A 21,326-nucleotide genomic window follows, 5' to 3' on the forward strand; every position below is an offset into this window, starting at 1 on the left:
TTTTGACATGTTACAGACAAAACATAAGTCAGTCATAATTTACTAGTGGTGAGAATCTTTGGGTACCTCACGAGTCGATTATGATTCAGGGTTTATGATTCGATTATAAAATGATAATTTTTTAGTTAATGTGTATATATAGCACACATTTCTATTTGTCACACTAAGCATGTACTAATTACTTGTATTTCTATTCTCCATAAAAAGGTTTTTGTATTAGCAGCTCAACAGTACATTCAATCTTAAGCAAAATAAAAAGCCTGTCCTGTGTTAAATACATGTATAAATCTGTACCTATGGCTCAATTGTATTTTCAAGCTGACAAAAATGTGGCCCCAACTTACAAAAAAAAAAATCTATTTTACTGTAGACTAAATGCTTAGCACAGAATCCCTTCAAATTAGGGTTGCTTGAAAATATTAATCACAATTATTTTGGTAATGATTGATATCACAATTAGTATTGATACAAAGCACGAAAATGTTTAAACGTAATAAATATTAAGACAAATAAAATTCTTTAAAACGCTAATTATGCATGTTCGTTTTGGATAAAACTAAATTTATTAAATTAGTTATTTTAAATTTAAAAAAAAGGTGCAAATATATAAATGTAAACAACTCAACTCCAAAATTAGTATCAATAATATATTTTTGATTATTTATTTACAATTTTATGCTGATTTTGTAATTGTGGAGTGCAATAATTGAAATTTTAATTAAATTTCTATTAATTGCACAGCCCTACTTCAAATGTTCAAAACAAACTCCTTTTAAAGTGCTTTCAACAGGCCATTGCTACAAAAACCCAAAAGACAAGCCACAAGTCAATTCTAAATTGTTTGCTAGTGACTGATAAATAGCGTTTGCCGTTGGGATGGTTTGGTGTATCTGGTGGGCTCCAACGTGGTTTGCCTCAGTGCTCAAAATCGCTCCTTTTCCACAATGGAATAAGGACGCAAATCCTTGGTATTGTCGATTCCCATTGAGTGTCTCTGTGCTTTAACCTATCTACGCTGTCGTGTTGTATTTTAACTGGTATTCTTGAATTTCTGTGAAAGTCATTTTCTACAGAAAAAAAGGGCAAAATCTAATCAGGATCACAGTTGTCTGATTATTTTAAAGGCATGAAGCGTAGCTCCCTCAACCAATGTGCAACTCTTTCCACTGCTGCGGCCAAGTAACTTGACAATGTGGCTGTTTGTGTGCGCTCACAGACACTGTATTTATGCTCTAGCATACCAGAGATTGCAGGTGCACGCACACACGCAAGCGCCCTTGCATGTATGCACACACATATTGCAATCTGGACTCAATCTCAAACTTGACCATCTGCTGGACTACACCTGTAGCAGTACGTCACACAAGAACAGGATGGACAAAGATGGCTTGATTATGTGGTGTGGCCGTGATGCCAAATCGATGCATAATACAGAAAATTCAATTTTGAGACATGGGTTGTCTCACTTGCTGTCAGTATGAAAAGAAAAAATTAAACATCTCAAATCTCTTTTCAGTATACCCCTTACACCAGTGTTCCTTTGTGTCATAGACCGGTTTTAACCACAAGTTTTTGTGTGTACGCAGTCAGAGCTGAGTGTGAATTTCTGCACACGCCTTCACACAAAAGTCCAAATCCCATACTTCAGAACTTCAGAGGTGCAATTTCAAACACAAAAGATCTCTGATTTTCTTTGCTTTTGCTCTCTCGCTCTCCCTACACTCTCTCTGCACTATCCGTCCCTCCCTGCCCCTTATGCTTTTGTTGGTTAGCTTTCCTTGGTCTTCACCTTGTTAAAAAAAAAAAAAAAGCCTAGTTAGGGATGCACCCAAATGAATTTTTGGGCCCGAAACCGAAAATGAGAAATGCTTGGCCGTAAACCGAAACAGGCGAAAAAAAAGTATGCATTTCTTAAAATTATCATTGCATTTATTATAATTAATTAAATTTATAATATTATTATAACATATTTAGGCCTATTTAGTATGTGCATTTTAACAAAGCACAATATAAGTTGAAATGCGTCCACACCACAGACATCAGAGATATGTTGGCGAATGATACATTAGACACCAAATGCAGGGTGAGCAACTGAGCATTTTCTGGCGGTGCAATTGCACTTTATAGTCAATGTACACTACAGTAGGTTTGCACTGGCGGATGACGCATTTGTAGGCTATTTGGAGTGGGACACGGTGCGGCGCACCTAAAATCGGCACATTCACAGATTCACCAACATTTAAAAATAAATACATTTCTTCACACCAGCCAATTGGCTTTTGGGAACGAACTGCAAAGTCACACACGCCGTCCTGTACAGATCTGTAGTCACCCGGAGATACAGTAGTGGTAAGTGTTTACTAGTATTTAGCACGGCCACCAGAATGCAAGTGAAAAAGTGGAAGCGCTCGAGGGGCTCTCGTCAAAGAAAAAAAGGAAGGCGCTGTGGGAGAATGAGTGGCTCACCTGCAGTGCAGTACTCGGCAGCGCTCTCTTTTTCGACATTGTTTTCGATCCTCTCCTTCTCCGGTGTGCACAATGAAGCTGCCGGTACTCCCAAACGCCAGCGAGCAGCAAGGCGGACACTCACTCCCGTGTTTGGTGTTTAATTCAAACAGACACTTGCTTGCAGCGTTTTATTTTTTTTTTGCTTCCGTCACCACAACATCTTTTTTCGGCCATATTCTTTTTTTTTTTTTTATTTCGTCCGAATGCCGAAATGGCCAAAAATCTTTGGTGGCCGATTATTCGGTGCATCACTAATGCCTAGGATAGTGGGTATTTATGTTAATTCATTATTTGTCAAGAGCAGCAGAGCTGTAGAATGTAGTAATGCATTTAGTAGGAGTGGCGATGTAGCTTCCTTTGAGAAATTTTCAACCACTAGCTTTGTTACTGCATTTACTTAGTCAACACTGACCTCATGCTTGAATCACCAAAGAACTTGGAAGCCTTAGTTTAACCACACAATGACAGTGTCACGACTTGTGTGCCCTCTCAAGTTGGACGACTCATGCACAGTGAAGTCAACATTCAGAAAAACAGCCTCTTCTGTGATGTGGTGTACTCGTTAAGAGCTTTCCATTTCATGAGATTGCACCTGCCAACTGTGGCGGGCAAAGAGATCCAGCAAAATACAGCTGATTAAGTTTTGCTACTTAACAAATGTTAGATACGCATGCATGTTGAAACAGTACACAGAAACCTTTAGAATACATGGTTCATTTATTTATTCTACTACTTGTACATGAGATATTTTTCATTTAGGCTGTAAGGAACAGTAAAATATAAAGTTAGCGAGTTTGGCTTCCAGTCCAAGCAAACACATTAGTGTTTTGATACCTACAGGATGGCGAAGGTATTCTTAGACTGACACAGGATTGAACGGAGGCCCTATGTTTGTGTCTCTAGGTCTATCTAATTGGATTGACCTCCTTTCTGTCTTTGACCATTGGGCTTAGCTTTAGCATAGTGGATGCGCTACGTCACATCCCTCACCTGGCTTGAATGGCTCTTGTCTCGCAAGCACAAATTCACAGCTAATGCTTGACATGTGGCCTACATATGGAGCCGGTGGTGGTAAGAACACCTGTTCTGAGCACGACTTTGAATCTCGGTGGTTAAGTGTTAACCAAGACATTTGTGAACTTTTTCATGTCAAAGCTATTAATGCAATGGTTTATGTTTGTTTTTTGGAGTGAATGTTTAACACATGTCATGAAGTGGAACACCAAGAAATAAGAAAAAAATGATAAACAATGCTTCTGAATTTGAGTACTTTTTGCATTAAAGGAATTTGATTACGGTAATATTCATGATTTAAGCACATTTCTTGAACTACCACATGTGGTATTACCAAGTAAGTTAGGGTTTTTATGACATGGATGAAATCATAAGCTCATATTAAGGAGGCAAATACTTTAAATATACTAATTTGTTTTATTTTCTTTGCTTACAAGAACTACTGGTTTAATAGCATATCAGTTCAACTTAATTATCACTGACACTGACACACACATCTTATCTGTGTTGCTGCTAAACTGTACAAAATGTTTTTGCATGCCATGTCTTCACGTATCAGGGTATTTTAATAGAGCTTTTTTTTCTGACAATACGATGTCAAACATACCCCACATGGAAATACATTTACAAACCGGCAAGGACCTGCCAAAATAATGCACACCAAATTTCATGTATTTGGCTCATTTAAAAAAAAAAAACTATCAAGTTTCTTGAGGTTGTTCAAAGTGCTAGATAAATCAGTGCAGATCTTTGATGCGTTTAAAAAATTATGTCAATCGAATTTTTTGTTCTTTTATGTTCTTCTACAGACTGTGATTCCTCACTGGGTTTAAGTATCACTTTTGCTTCGAAATCTAGCTGAAGCTTCAGCAGAACCGGTTATGCTGTTCTTACAATCACGTTTAACGTTGTCTTGTTTTTCACTGCTATTGTTGATTTGCCCTCATCCTGTGTGTACTTGGCTGGTGTTTGTTATTTGAAAAACTGGGAAAGTTCTGGCCCAGCACTGACGGATCTGTATCAACTATTTGCAACGCTCTCACACTGTTAGCGGGAAGAACTGCCAATATGCAGACACACTTGAGGAGGTTCTGTGGTAAAATGCCCTTCAGCTGCTTTATCATGATGGTGAAGAGCCAAGAAATATTCCATATTTGCGTCCCACAGTTGTTACCTTTGGTAATAACTCTAACATCATTAGGCGAATGCTGCAAGAAATTACTATTTTTAACATGAATAATATGTAAGTATACAATGTCTTTGATGGGAAAAAATTATTAAAATGTATTCATTATTGTTATTATTTAACTATTTTATGTCATCATTACCAGCTTACTCACTCGCCGTAGAATACACAAAATAGTTTTTTTTTTTTTTTAACAAACAAACATGTTAACGTTGTATGTTAAAATGAAATAATTGAACTTCCGGTTCAGCTTACCAAAGTCGTCGGGGGTACATCATGTGTTCAACATGTAATAACCCCAACGGCATTTTTTCTGTCGACGTATTCTCACATTATGGACAGTGTAGGACTCAGTTAAATGGTATTGCGTTGCGTTGACAATCTGTCAGTTCATTGGTAACAACAGTTTTAATGGCGATGCATTAAAGGTATGAAGGACTCTTGATTACATGAGTTGCAACAGCTATTTTTTTTATTCAAAATACAAGACACATTTATTAGAAAGGGCAAGATTTGATCCAGTCATTTGCAAATGTTATTGCTCTGTGAAGCATATACAAGAAAGTTGAATGTAAATGGATTTGAGTCAACAAATCTCATGCAGCAGGTACTAGCTAGCACTGAGAAAATACTGTACATACTGGCAGAAGTTCCAAGCCGCAGCAGCAGTCAGTTTAGTGTTTGCTCCGAAAGATAGGCCTGTTTTCCTAATGGCTGAGCATATTTACTTTGCGCTTGTCAAATACATCTGCAAGCAGAGTCATTCAAACCTCCATCACCATCCAAGCAGAAAGATCAATAAAAATATATTTTTTTTCTTGATGCTAGCTTCACACATATATTGTACTTCTTTAACTTGTTTGAAATTCATATAGTACATGATGTGTAGTTAAAAAGTATAGTGCAGGCTTTCTCTGAAGAATTTTATCCCATTTGCTTTGGTCCGACCTTTTTCCTACTTTTAGGCAACATTGTTGAAGGATATGGACGCGCCAGGTTACACTATTACATCATCAGAGGTATGCAAAACCTCTTAAGCACAAATTAGTCTTTGCTCAATTCGAAGCTATTGAATAAAGTTCTGTTGTATGCCTCTTCAACTTGTGTATGCCATCTGGTACAACGGTTTGTATTGGTTATTTGTGAATGGGTTTGATAGACCCCCTGCTTCCAAACTTTCTAAGGTTGCTCTTATTTAATTAAGGCTGTCATTATTTACTCTTTTTTTGAATAGATTATCCAATTTATCCATCCAATAATCAAGTAATTTGCCTTCTACCTAAAGTTATCTGGCTCCAGCTCTCCAGATTTCCACATTTAGAACCAAAGCAAGATAAATGTATTTGCCTTATTTCATCATTGTGTTTGTGCACAAATCATACCCTTGACATAGACAGAAAAGTGGTGGAGATCATGTTTTCTTCTGAAAGTGAAATATCTTAATTGATGAGGTATTAGAAAGAGAAATGTTACTATTTTAGTTAAGTTTATCTAGAAAAGCTCAATAAGTCCACTCAAAGTTTTATTCATGCAAACCTCTTGAAGTTGACGTAAACTGACTAAGATGCAAGTGATGATGTGTATAGTGTATTTAGCATGCAGCAAATAGTAACCTTGCCTTTTACAATTTGGGGTGGTGAAGCAGAATCTGAAGGAATCCATATTGAAGGAGGTGGTAGGTTAAGCAGTTTTTACATGTATCATATTGAAATCAAATTCCTTGGACATATGTTATGAGTTTCATTGAAATGGGCACATTGGCCAGTGTGATATTTGAGTCAACAATCAACTTTTGTTTCTTTGTGTTGGTGGAGTGACCCACACTGAGCCAAGCCTGTGGGCTGTGTGGAAGGAATGGTGGCATTTCCTCACTGTCAAGCAACTAGTACTCTCCTACAACTTTCTTACAACTCCAAACAATCTAATACCAGACTTTTGGGATGGATACAAGAAGACAAGCTGAAGCATCGAGCTGCTAAGGGATCACCTCTTGATGCTGCCCAGGTGTACTGAGCTACCATATAAGCATGACATAAAGTATTATGCGTCTTTTCATCACATTTTCATGCAAACCCCTTGAAGTTTACATCATTCTTAGCAAAAGTAGCAACCATCGTTTAATACAAATCTAGTTCAAACTAAAAGACATGCAAGGGTGAATTTGGTTGTAGTGTTCCCATGCAATACACTACCTTACCGTTACCACCCTTGTATATTCTACGTCGCACATTTTTCTTCTCATAAATCATCTTTAATCAGTCATTGTGCTTGTGGTCCGGGGCTACAGCTTTGGTTTGTGTCCCTTAATAGTCTTCACAGCATAATCCTAAATTCAGAATGACGATATGAAGTAGTGTTTCCAAGCAAAAATATAAATAAATACCGGTACAAAAACAAAACAAAACAAACATACAGCAAATGTGCTGTGGAAGGATGGCCATTACCTGCTGGAGTGGCGTCTGAGATTGATCCTGTTTAAGCCTGCCTCTTCAATACCTCTCATAGATAGTTCCCACGAAGTCAGCCGGTGGGCGTGTCCAGCTCCCTTCCACCATATTGTCTGAATTGCCCCCGTCGCAGCTCGAAGCAAAGCCTAGACAATAAGTAAAAACGACGTGTATTAAAATGGCTAAATTGACTGCATTCAGCACGAAAAAGTCCATGTTGTCCCGGAAAAGCCTGCAAGCAAAAGAACGCCAGCAGTACGATGGAAAAATCGGACTGATCGCTGGGATCCCTATACATTAAAGAAGGAAGATCATGCCAGCTATCGGGTACATAAATGGACACCGGGAACTACCTTATAAATGCAAAGACTGCGTAAACCTTTGAATAACTAAAGGCATATAAATCAATGGAGGAAATCAACCAGCTGTGTTGTGGATGGGTGCATGACCGTGAACTTTAATGTTTTGATAGTGATGGCAAAAGCTACGTCGTAGCTAGCTTAGCTTATATGCACTTATGGAAACTACAGTTGTGCTCATAAAAGTACGCTGGCATAATGTACTTACATGTATAATAACAGAAATGCCCTTTTTTCATTCATGCTAAGTGGTTGTGTGAAGCACGGAGGTACTGTTTGTTTACTACTGAGGGATTTAGCATGCAGGCGCTAGACTGGACAAGAACGGTAAAAATGTGTAAACATGCTTAGTAGAAGAAGAAACGTTTAAAGGAAAACTAATGAAGTGATCTGAGCAGATCTTGGACTATTTCGTGGGTTCATCTTTCTGTTGATACTGGCTAACCACAGTCTGCGACGCTATTACTCATTTAGTTAAATCACTTTCATGTGCTCGGATCTTTGGAATGGAATAGAATCCCAATGTACAGCTTTCTTAGTACAACCATGTACCAAACACGAAACAACCATATTGGTTATGAAAAGGAACATTTGTTTGCTGAAATGTACACAAGCGTGCAGCACCGCCGCACCATGCCTTCTGCTAGGAAAACCAAAACATATGGTGGACGCACGACGCAGTGACGTCACACGGGAACTATTTATACCACAAAGGATGATTCTCAAATTAAATACCAATGCCTTTGGTACTTCAGTCATTTGAGGTACTGTATTTGCAGTATCATATGGTATATGTATTGCATCAATTAGCAGATGCTTACATATTGACAGGAACTTCATTTATGATGGCCCACCACAGAAAAATGTGAAACCCCATTGTCAAAATTTGATGAATGTCATAATTTTTCCACAAATATATATTTTGTTCATTCCACACACATCTCATCTACACATTATTGACCAAAGTGTTGCTTTCTTTGACGATGCAATGTTTGCGTTTGAACAAGCATTCAGCCCGTTGCCAGCGATCAGATCTGTGCACAGTCTAGTCACCTGTTAACAGTTCCATTCCTGCAAAGGACTTGATCAGTCATTTACTTTCAAATCATGTACGGTCTGTAACCGTTTAGATTTTTGTTTTTGTTTTCTCTCCTTTTCCACATACAAGTAATGTAAATGAACCTGCGATTGCTGTGACAAATGGAGGACACATCTCTCTGGGCAAAACGTATTTTCTTGTCCAGCCTAGTTTACCTCATCTCATTACAACGGTAGAACACTGCACCTTTGTTTAGCCCCGACTATCCCAGTAAAGTAGATACTGAAACTAGATACTTCTCTGCTTGATCTCGTCTGATCCCCAGCTTCTGTTTGTTCCTCCGTGCTTTGAACTTCTGCAGGTTCAGGTAAATTAGCTTTAGCGATCTCAACTTTGCTCTTACCTAGGCCGCTCTCTCACTTGAGGAACCAATGTTATGTAACACAAGGTCAAAAGTTAAGAAGAGTATTTTTTTCTTTAATATTGTCACATGATTGGGGTGAGGCAGGTCAGTTCAAGAACAAAATAGACAGTGTTTGACGATGTGAGAAATGACACTGTTGTAAACGAGATCATGTGCGAAATCAATCATTTTGTACTATTAGGTAGTCAATGTGTGCCAGACTTCATTCTTTATTTTAATGTTTGTTAATCGATAATTCATAGATTACATCTAACTACTCAATTTGTTAAATCTACTTCATCTCCATCAAGTATCAGTTATCTGTTGATATTTTATTTATGTTATACACCACATAAGTCTAACAAAGATGAGATGTCTCTCTGGCAAGTCATTTAGAGTCACAGCCTGGTGATGTTGACGTCTATATGACTTATTTCACTGGACCATCACGTCTAATCCCAGCAGTGTGTGGTCATTTGATTCCTAGAAATGATGTAAGACAGTTTTTCTATTGTGTTATTGCTTGAAAAGCCTGATTGTTTCAGCTCAATAACAACTCTCACCAAACACTAGTTGCTTAGAAAAATAGGATAAGTGACATTGTCTGTCACTTAGTGATTGAATTGCTTTTTTAAATTTATTTATCTTTTTACAGACTATCAAAACTGTCGTACTGAACTGTTTTGGGGTTCATTTTAGCTATTTATATGCTCCTGCATTACAGTCAACTACAGCTAAAAAAAAAAACGAATCTTCCTCCCGAGAGTAGATGAAACAAAGCCTCAGGTGTAGTATAGTTCTCCCCCTTGGTACAAAGCTATCTGCACATATTTCGTTTACGATGCCATAAACCTGATCCGTTGTTGGCCATGTGACCATCATGGTAACACCCCCAGGCCAGGTCTTGTAATGGATGAATGAGTGGGCCATCTGACTGTCCAGAGGAGAATCTTTAAGGGCACATTTAGTGGCTGGTTAGTCACACCAGGGCCTCTGTCAGGCAAAGAATGGTGACTCAATCAGAAGAAAGCACTTCTTCTCTAGTAGCTCATCTGACTTCGGTTTATTAGAAATGTAAACAAAGCAGCTCTCTGTTCCATTTAGGCCCTTGCAGTCACACGACATCTCAACAATTGACAGCGTTGAAATTAATTTTAGCAACTGAGAAGGATGGATAATCCTTCAATGTGTTAAATCAGGCACATATGCACCATCTATTTGACCATCTAATATGAGCCTCTTGACCCATTTAATACACTGCTGACTCAGTAGCTTGACCAGTAGCAGCAGCTTGACCAGTAAAACACTGTTTTCCAGCCTCCTCTCTACCACTCTCTATGAAAAGTTTTTGAGCTTGCAGGCGGTCAGTCTAATTACACCCACAATACTTTGGCTCCATCTCAAGTCTGTCATTGGTCCACCTTTGGCTCACTCCGTGCCGCAAAGCCAGGAAAATTGTTGACCTAAAGTATTGGAGTATATGATGTGGTGCAATTGTGTCTGTGCAAACAGTTTCAGCTTTGGCAGAGGGAAAGGGAAACAAGGTCATATACTCTGATATTCAGTTATAAAGTAACACATACTTACGTTATCCAGCGAATAATTACGCTACATGATCCTACATTATGGGCTACATGCACCTTGTTGTTGCTTTGCCCACATCACAGAACAACATGATGTGTTTTTTACGTAAATCAGAAGAATTCACGTGACGTGTGTTACCTACCTTGAAATTGCAGCATGACATTAAATACATTGGAAAGAATTTGAGGGGAAACTCTAAAGTAAATAGGGCCCACGTGAGGATAACTTTTTGGACTTTTTAATTGCTTGGATACCAATAGTTGTGAAGTGCCTGCCCACCCATCAAGTGTAAACTGAAACCTGCCAAGTAAATCTTTTAGGTGCCGTTGTCTAAAAACTATGAGCTGCTCTGAATTTCCGACCCACTGTTATATAGAACATAAGCACCCCAACACGGAGTTTCTCTGCCCATGGCTTAGCTGCTTCAAAGCAATGGGCAGATGAGCAATGCTGTGTGAAGTTTTAGACACGGTGTAGGTGAGGTGGTGTTCGTGTTTGAGTATAGCTCTGCTGTGACGTGCACACTAATTGACAAAGGGTATTTTGGCTCCTTGGTCATGAATTTGCTGCTGAAAATAGAAGCCTTGTGTGTGCTCCCAAGGGCTGCCTCACTTGCATGAGAGAGGGCCTCTAACTCAAAATGAGATTATTCTGCAAGACAAAAACATTGGTGCTATATACTGTATGCCTAAACTAGGTGTTAAGTGTGCTACTGTATGTAGTTCTTGATACTTGAGGTGTTTTGAGGAAAGCATGGCACACGCGTTCATGTCACGAATCATCTTTATTGTGATGAGCACACATGCACATGATAAAGCCATCAAAGTTGTGGAGACAGTAAACACACACTGTTTTGTATCACACACCGGAGCAGGTTGCTATTTAAGCGCCTGAAGAGCAGGTCAGGCCGGGGTATCTGTCTTGCTCAAGGACACTCTAGCCATAAGTCCAGGGGATGAATGGTCTGTCGCCGTATCCTGTCAAGTCGTCAAGATGATGCTTTTTTGTTTTTTCTTCCCCACATTGTTCAGTAGGTTCATGACTTGAACCAGATTCCCCATCAATATTGGCCACACCTGCCCCAAAATATACAGTACAGCTCACTATTTAGTTTGTATGCCCCCTACAGAGTTGTTGCATCTCATGTCTGGAAAAAATATTGTTTATTACACAGTGCATTATAGTGTATAGTGTATTGTACAGCTGTCAGCATAAATAAATTATACAAGTTGCTTCCTACAGGTCGCATCACTGATGTTAAACGCTAAATGGTCCCTCTTTCCTGAAGATATGCAGAGTATTGCATGTTTTTTATTGGTCGGACCTCGCATAAGGACGCTGACTAATTGTAGTCTATCCTTGCCTGACCTCGAATTCCTGAACCAGCCAGAAAGTGATCTGAATACCAACTATTCCGTCATTAGACCACACATTTAACAGGAAGTGATGAAGTGTGTGTGCAATTACAATTATAATGACAGATTTGTATGCATTTTTCCACCTTGCTTTCCGATTCCAGCAATTTCAGAGAAAGTTCATGAAGGACAAGTCTGGTGGTTATCCTGTGTTTGTGTGCCAGGATGCGAAAGTAACAGAGGGGCCAATGTTTCCAAATTCTTCTGGTCCCCTTTGAATGGAAAGGTTCAGCTTCCCCGCCAAAAACTTTCACTTGGCAAAAAATTGTATTAACACACTCATGCCGGCAGATGTGATTACCTACCCCCCTGCCCAAGTCAGACTATTTCATCTGTTTTTGCACAAATCCCATTATCAAAGGTTGAAGATAACGTCGAATTATCAATATAAGATTTTTCAACTTTTTCAGCTGCAGTGGCATTTAGAACAAGAACAGCTAACAATCCTTTACTCCTGCTTTAGTCATTTTTGTACCAAGGCGTGGCGAGCCAATAGCCATACTTGAGTCCATTGATTGGTCAATAGAGCAGGCTGACATTGTGCAACAATGGGAACAATACAAACCATTATAAAAGTAGACAGAGAGGCAGGATTGTAAGATGATTGTTTCTGCAAAATACCAACATAAAGCTCCACACCATTACCGTACACTGGCAGATAATTCTGTCCTGTACAAGTATGATGTCACACTATTGCATCAGATCCAGCTGTTGTCATCACCCATGATCCATACACTCCCTGCCTGATTATTGCTTCAATAAATGGAGTTATTGACTGGTTTATTGTGCTGCTACCGCTTTTTACTACTGTCTGCTATTATTGTTTTATTATTCACGAGTAAATAGTCTAACACTGAACCTTTAATGCTTTTATTCTGATGACACAAGCTATTGTGAGTTTGACTTGACTTGTTTCAGTTTGTAGCTGTCACATCAAATGTAGTGTTATTACCTTGCATTGCACTAAATTGGAAAGCCAACCAGCCAGGCTAAATGTAAACACCGTTGTTTTCTAATTCATTCCCAATTAACTGTGGGAGGTTTAGTTTTACATGTGTGGTAGGATTCTAGATAATGTTTAATGAGCTGACAAGAACTTAAAATACAATGAGTATGTTTGCATGTAAGACAGCCAGGTGACGGCACTAGTAAAGGTTTGGGTCACGACGGGATTTTTTCTTATTCCGCAGACAGACAAAGAGCAAGTCTCAGTGATTCACAGAAGAATTTGTTTACTCGTGGCAAAGCTACAAATAACTGTAGGGTTTATCTCGGGCGAAAAACTACTTCCCCTGCAGGCAGCCATACAACAAAAACAGCAGTAAAAGGAAATATTCTCGCATCTGACACTAGTGGAAAGCCAAGCTTACACTGCCAATTTGTTTTTCTCTGATTTAAATAGACCCTAAAACCATGTTATTAATGTGTCTCCGACTGACACTGTTTGAAACTATGAAAGAGGAAAAGCCTGCTCTGCGCCATCCTGACTGACAGCATTTCAACAATGTTTGGCATGAATTCAAAACTCCATGTATGCCTGGCCTGCAAATGAGTTCTTTACACGGCCATTCTGCTTCAAACATCAAATCTCAAAACAAATCTCCCTTGACCTCTGGCACTAAAGTATCAGATTGTACACGGTGTCTCTTTCGCTACTTGTCCTGTAACTGCACGTATGTTTGCACTACTTAGGGTTTGTTCTCACCACCATGTTTCCCTCTCTTTCCTCTTCAGGCATTTGGCAATGCGAAGACAGCCCACAATAACAACTCAAGCCGCTTTGGCAAATTCATCCAGGTCAACTACCAGGAAAGTGGAACTGTGAGAGGGTAAGGAACCAGAAAATGTGCATTTTACTTGATGATGATGATGATAAACTAAATAAATGTTGTTGTTGATGGTTTTTGTTTTTTTAAATATCATCATTTCAGAGCATATGTGGAGAAGTACCTTTTGGAGAAGTCAAGGCTGGTCTATCAGGAGCACAATGAGCGGTAAGTGCAAATCATACCGATATGTGTCACAGGAAGTTCCATGGGGATCATTGTGTAATGTGTGGTGAAATGTGAAGTCACCACAAGAAAACTACAACTTTGAATGTCAGAAACAGGTACTTTAATCCTTTTATAATTTGCTTGTATTTACTTACCACCTTTTGTGTCTGTCACTGGACCACATTGCCCATAAAATGTCATCCTGTTTTTCTCTTAATTAACAAATATTGACTTTAAATCTGGTAAGAGGTCTTAGTAACACTGTTGTGTGGGCCAACCAGTGTGATTCATTGAGCACACTCAGTTCAAAGTCAAGCTTGACACTAATGTGGTGGCCAGCTGACTAGAAGCTTTACTGAGGGTTAACCTCACCATGGGGGCTCATTGTGGGCCCCACGTTAGCCGTTCCTTAATGAGATGGATTGCTGACTCCAGACCCATAAAATGTTTGCACTTTTTTGTAATGCTCCTTGATGATGTCAGAGGACAAGTGCACCTTTCCCAGCACATGCTCACTCATATCTTAGTAACTGAAAGAAATAATTGCTTCCCCAGTTTGTGTAACAATTGAATTTTAAAACAGTCATTGGGCAATTGAACATTCTGTGTAGTGTTGATAGTGTGATAAACCATTGGCATAAAATATTTACCCTACAAGTTGTGAAAGTATCAATAATTTTCACCAAATAAATAGTATACTGAATAAATGCCATAGTTGTAAACCAATAACCAAAATTAACATTTCCTGTTTAACATCTTTAAAAAAAATATATATATATATATATATATATTTCTCGATGTACATCGGTATAAACGCAAACAATAACAGTAGCAATGTTGATTGGCATTGTAGTAGACCTTTCAAACCGTTGGGCATTTATTCAATATCATTGATATTCAGCTTAAGGTCCATGAACGGTCTTTGTCCTATGCTAGTAAGACAAGGCAAGTTTATTAGTATAGCACATTTCATGTACAAAACAATTCAAAGTGTATTATATAAAACGCTAAAAGCATTACAGAAAGAGTAACAAAAAGGCAAAAATCATAATAAAATCATGTAAAGAGATTAGATTAAAATTATTAAACCAAGCATTCACCGCACTAGTGGAACAAAAAGGGCAAACTATCGAAGAACAATCTTGCTGGTAACACTTCACTACTAACACCTTTGGCCTGCATTAAACCTTGATAGTAAACTACTGTGCTCGTAACACTACTATGCCCAACTAGGCCCAGTCAGTAGGCATTCATCAAGCACTTAATGTACAAGTAGCCACTTTTCAGAGATATCGGACACATTTATATAAATGATGTATTTAAATGCATTGTTAAGTGCATAATTTCAGTGGCTTACGATAATACCGCTTCCAAATCAGATTTTTAGGGCTGCCGTACACTGTTAACCTCTCGCAAGATGTATTCTCGCGGTATTTGTGAGTTCACAAATTCCTGAGAATACATCTAGTACCGCTCCCATTGATTTCCACCGATACGAACCACTGGTGGTTCGGACCAATCACAGAGTGACATTGTATTTGGGGGCGGGATATGCAGCTGTGACGGAAACAAGAAGCGCCGAAGCCGTGGAAAGAAACAAACCAAACATGGCGACACCGGTGGATGAATGCGTGGACGCTGCAATTAATTCTGTTCTCGCTGATTTAGTCTCTTGTATCCGCATATCAACATTGCAAAACCGACAACATAAACTCATCGCCATGATATCAGCTAGTCACAACAGTCACATTTCGGTAACGACATTTTCATCCTTTGCCGTGATTGGTCGAAACAAAAGTTAGGTAGACGTGCACACGATTCTGCTTCGTCCAATCAGCTCGAAGTGTTGTACAGAATGCCCCGCCTTTCTCGAGCAAATCCACGTGGAGCAGTCCCAGACTGATATTGTAGAGAACTCCCTCGAGTGGAGCACAAATCAATCTTTTGCGACATTGCCACATCGTGCAACTGTGATTTAAGTTATGAATCGCCACTAAAATATATGGCTTCCTATAAAGTACAAAATGCATGACACATGTCTATAATTTGGACCTAGTAGTGTCACTAGTGCTGCACAATATAGTTTACTAGTTAGGTTTAGTTGCTGGCCAAAACTGGCATTAATAATGGCAAAAACATTACGAGGTTGACTTTGACGCATCTTTCTCCAAGTGTGCCCTAGTCATTCTTCTAGTATGCTGAATTGTCTTACTACTAGTAAGTAAACAAATGCAGAAAGCAGCTTTTTATAGGCTCTCACCCTGTGTTGAACTTGATTTTAATCTTGGTGTGGAGAATGTTGACTAAATTTCCATCATCCTCTAATCTACATCTGTTGCTAAAGTGTGAGTGGCATGTAATCGTTAACACGCTTTACTTGTTTGCAAAAAAATAAAAATAAAAGTTAGACAACCAATTTGATTTTAATCATTTAAAACCAAAGCCAATCTGAACTTGTGATCGTGTGAATAAAATTATTTTTTCCCATCTTTGAAAAAAAAAAACCATGAGGTTTTTTTTCGGTTTCGGTAACTATGAAGCGCCTGAAAAGAGAACATAAATGTCACCTTTGCTGCAGATGGAAATGTCATCCCTGGTTTTTGAGTTGAACAAAATACATTCATTGAGGTTGCCTCTCTTGTGTCCTTCAGAAACTACCATGTGTTTTACTACCTGCTGGCAGGATCGAGTGAAGAAGAAAGGACAGCCTTTCACCTTATGAAACCTGAAGAATACCATTACCTCAGTCAGGTAGGACTCATTGCTACTATCCCAGAAAGAAAAGCGTTTCATCTTAAGTAGGGATAGACCGATTATCAGCTGGGGCGATTATCGGTGCCAATATTTGGCATTTTGACAGATATTGGCATCGGCCTTTTTAAAAATCTGAAAGTCGATAAAGCTAGTATCACACTGAGCGGTGAATGCTTGCGAACGTATTTAGGGTTTTCATCAGGATTTGTATGATGTTCACAGACAGTTTTTACTTGTCGCAAATACATTTTGAACATATTCAGACAATTTTTCACTGTCTGTGAAGCTCTTTTTGAAACCTTTACGAACCCTGACGAAAACCCCAAATTAGCTACGGTCGCAATCTTGCATGCATTTGTTGCTCAGTGAGATACAGGAAACTTTCTATTTATGCTTTTATTTAAATTTCCATTTAATAAAAGATGATGCTCACGCTGGGAATTTCCTACACTTTATTTATAAGTCTGATGAAGGTTGAGGTTTTGTTGGATCAGTTGATAGAAAACTAATGTTGTCTGGGAGTGGTGAGTTTGTGTTTTCACTTTTTTAAGAGATAAGTTTGTTGTCTGTTGGTGTCGTTGGAAAACTACACACAGGCATGCACACACACACAAACAAACAATAGGTGGGTTCGCATCCACCTATTTTTATTCAAATTTTCAAGGATTGCGAACAAGAAACTGAATGGAAAGGCCAGAAATCTGAAAAAAAGCCCAAAATTTGCAAAAATGTTTTTACGCTTGGAGGGGGTGGTTTTTGAAGCGTATGGAAAAAGGAAAATGCGCATTTTGGCGATGGAAACCGTTTTTGCGAATAAGCGACTAGAAGATTGATACTACGTCACACGCACGTTTGTAGTCACAATAAATGGCGGATGATAAAGTAAGATATGTTTGGGGAGACGAAGAAACATGATTCTTTTTTATAATTAATTAAAGAAAATAAACATGAATGCAATTTTAGATGGCTTTATTAACATCAGCTGTCTATGTAACGACCCACTTCACTTACATGCGGGAGGCAAGCCAACAAGACAAACTACTTCCGTTCAGTCCATCAAAACCAACATTCCCACCTGGAACTCCCCATTGCCCCAAATTTCCCCCACTACAAAGTCATCTTGCGGCGCAAATTCGCAAAAGAAGAGCGGATGGAAACGGGCATAAGTCGCATGTCCGTTTTGCGCTTTTCACAAAATTCGCTTAAAAATTTCGAAACATTTGGATGGAAACCTTACTACTGACTCCACTTGTTCCTCTCAATTCACCTGTTAGATTTTTGCTTTATTGCTTTATTGCTTTATTTTGTGTATTTTCTTGTATGCCATTATTGTGGTTGCAATAATAACATACTGTAACTTAGATCCATCTTTGACATGCATGCAGACACGCACACACACACACACACACTCCCTTATGCCTACTCCACCACTGACAAATACTTGCCGACAAATTGTAATTGCGCTTTGGCTCATCAGCAAAACAGGTTTCGCTTAGTGCGAGTATGAAAGAAAGGCACACTTATGTAATGTGGATGTTGTGTAAAATATGTTGTTTCAAACATGTCACTACCTCAGAGCTTTGACAGCCACGCCATGACTACCGGCGACTTCCTGCCCTCCTATGAAATCTTAACGCCTACGCTGAGAGGAGCAGGGAATTCCGTTCATTCCTCCTCACCCCTGAACTGCACGCACAAACACACGTGCATACATAAATTCTGCCACATTCTTGCACTCTCTTCATAATCTTCTTCCTGTCTTTTGAATGCTGCTTGTTCCCCTTCTGTCTTTTCCATCCGTGAAGGCTAAATAAATACACGATCTTGAACAGATTTCAGATTGACAACCCGCTCATGGCGGCAAAGTGAAGGCACCCTGTTTTCAGACTACATAAACACACAAGGAATTAGCACTCGTTTGTCCACATTCATCACTCTGTTTTCATTGGACCCTGATATTGTCAGGCTGAAAAAATGGCTGTTTTGCATTTTGCTTCTTATGCATTACTCTTCATTCTAAAGATTGACACGTGTTGCCCAAGCAAACTATGAGTTTTCTAGTGATTGCTTTTTTCTCTTCATAGTTTTTATTAGACGAGAATTAAAATCACCCTAATAGCAAAATTAGTCATCATAAGCTTGAAAAACAAGGTCTGATTTGGAATTTTATAAATGTAGATTAAAGTTTTTGCCAACAAATCATCTGTGTAATACAGTAGTGCAACTAAAGGAGACTACAGTAGGTTTTTAAGACATACGACTTGAACTGATAAGATGTTGACAACATGTACAGCAAACTAAGAATACAACAATAGTCTACAGTGTAATTAGTCTCTGACCAATAGTTTCATGTTGCAATGAGAATGAATAGTGGACTTTATTAGTGTCTTGCCAAATTACCTTTTTCAAGTAGCAATTAGTGGTGGATCGAATAATAGATTAATCATTTTGAATTTGGGGAATTATTTCTTTTTTTTCATGTCTTCAAGCATTTGACACTAAGTGGTTGTTACTACTTGGCTGCTACCAAAAGAGGGAAATATTCAAAACATTAAAATTTGATTTAATTGAAGTTAATTTCAAAAATGGAAAAATTGTCAGTTGGCAGTCTCTAATGGCATCAGCGGTTAATTTGCAACCGTAATCCCAACTTCAACTTCATTCTAAGCATTGGGATAGTGTTTTGAATTAGAGGCTAATTTTGATATGAATTTGTTACTATTGTCATTACAAAGAGAGGTGATGAAAACCCAGCAAGTTTGAAGCTTTTGTTTTCACATCATCTAGAAAACGTGCTAAACTTGGGGGCCAGGGACGGACTAGGAGCAAAATTCGATGATCGACATGCAGCAAATCCTATTTGTCGACGTGGGGGTCGGATGGTGGATAGGTTGGTTTGCCAACGACATGCACCAAATCATAATCGTCCATCGATGGGTGAGAGCATTGCCCACGTCGGCTGACGACATGCGGCAATTTTGAATCATTATATTCATCGTCCGGTGCTTAGCTTGGCGGGGGACAAGATAAACCTACAAAGCACCCTGCCATCTAACCAATCGGTAACGATTAGCTGCTTTAAACGTAGGGTATAAATCATAAAAACTCATAATGGGCTTTGGAAAAAACTGCTGTTGTTTTTGCTCTAAAACCAGTGTTCAACAGCCTTTATTTAATGTCTGTACGTGTATGTCAAAGTCTGTACGTGTATGTGACGTCCAACCATTTCTCATGTTTAACTGCATGTTCATTATTGTTAGTAACCTGTCTAAAATGGATTATGTCATGATGGAATGCTGCTGTCTAATTCTAACCTCATGCCCTGTCAACTCTACCTTAACATTTCCAGATGACAAAGAGAACCCACCGACTGCACTGGGACAGTTACTGTGAGAGTGAAGCGGTCAGTATCTGAGTGTCAGTTGTACACGTACGTGTAATAGAAGCCATAGAAGCCACTGCACATTGCTTTCCTGCTTCATACTTCTTCTTTTTTTAAGATATTCTCTGGTTTGCTTTGGGTTATGTTTTGATCTTTGTTTATTTTCCCTGTTGTTGCCAGTTGGAATGATGTTGGTATGTCTAGTCATATCCTGACCACTGTGGATCCCTCTGCAATCCTTTTTTTGGACAAAGTCATGTTTTTGTATGTTGGTAGTAAATTTTTCCACACTCCAGAAATAAAGTCCTCACTATTAAGTTGCTTAAACACATTGAACAGGCACACCTTGCCTGCGGAGCATTTACAAAGGTATTTCAGAAAACGACAGAGACCGGTGTCACAAATGATGGATTTCAAATCCAAAAGACAACCAACAAGTCTCAATGCACAAGTTTTACCCACCTTGAGCTTGGAAGAGAGGAAAGTAACACGTTGGGTGAATAGAGGGAGGTGGGTCCTGCTCGTCCAAAACAGGAAATTGTTTTAAAAGATCATTTTAAGTTCCTTATGTAGAAACAAAGTTACTCTTAATTCTCATCATTAGCAGGTAAACCCTATTTGCACCCTCATTTGCTATGACAACAATGTTAATTGATTATGGTGTAGATTTCTCAGGGGAATGGAAACCATCGTAGAGATGTTTCCTTTAACATGGTAGAATAAGATGGTTGCCGCAATTTTGTTGCCAGCCCAAGATGTAGATACCCACTTTGAGCACAATGTTGTATTGACTTTAGATGTGAATCTCCAGTTTGACCAGAACTTTAACATGCTGTTTTGACTTAAGATCTAGGCCAAATATGGTATTCTAATTTATTGAGTAAAGAAAAGTAGCATAGCACACCCTTATGTTTGTGTAAGGAGTTGACTCACTAGAGAGCAGGTGAACTATGGAATGTTTACATGTGAGGAGAACTTATCTGTCCAAAGACACACCTCTTCTCACTGGATCTGATTAAAAATCACAGCTGCTAGTCCCGAGAATGGATAACCTCAGCACTTTTTAAAAATAACATTTTGGTTGTTAAAACATACGGTACTCTTTTCTCAGGTTAAATGATTTGCTCACAATCTCTAGCTACAATAGTACACTCTATCTCATGACCAATGTTTGTCATTCAAAGATGCGATTGTGATTTTAGTTTGTTTAGTTAGAAAAAAGGAACGGGCATTAAAATAGG

The 21,326-nt window shown here is 38.8% G+C and overlaps 1 protein-coding gene across 7 annotated transcripts in view; it reads left to right on the forward strand.

The window, feature by feature from the left end:
- Window positions 1-21,326, forward strand: part of myo9aa (myosin IXAa) — an 80,463-nt gene that overhangs the window by 20,770 nt on the left and 38,367 nt on the right. For 6 of the 7 annotated variants that reach the window (XM_077564880.1, XM_077564885.1, XM_077564886.1 and 3 more), the window contains exons 3-6: window positions 13,690-13,784; window positions 13,887-13,949; window positions 16,601-16,700; window positions 20,053-20,106. In XM_077564880.1, coding sequence (XP_077421006.1) covers window positions 13,690-13,784; window positions 13,887-13,949; window positions 16,601-16,700; window positions 20,053-20,106 — 312 coding nt within the window. The remainder of the gene's footprint in view (window positions 1-13,689; window positions 13,785-13,886; window positions 13,950-16,600; window positions 16,701-20,052; window positions 20,107-21,326) is intronic. The other variant, XM_077564883.1, reaches the window with a different exon arrangement.

The sequence above is a fragment of the Vanacampus margaritifer genome, chromosome 4, assembly GCF_051991255.1.
Source record: "Vanacampus margaritifer isolate UIUO_Vmar chromosome 4, RoL_Vmar_1.0, whole genome shotgun sequence".
In the NCBI taxonomy this organism is placed as follows: domain Eukaryota; kingdom Metazoa; phylum Chordata; class Actinopteri; order Syngnathiformes; family Syngnathidae; genus Vanacampus; species Vanacampus margaritifer.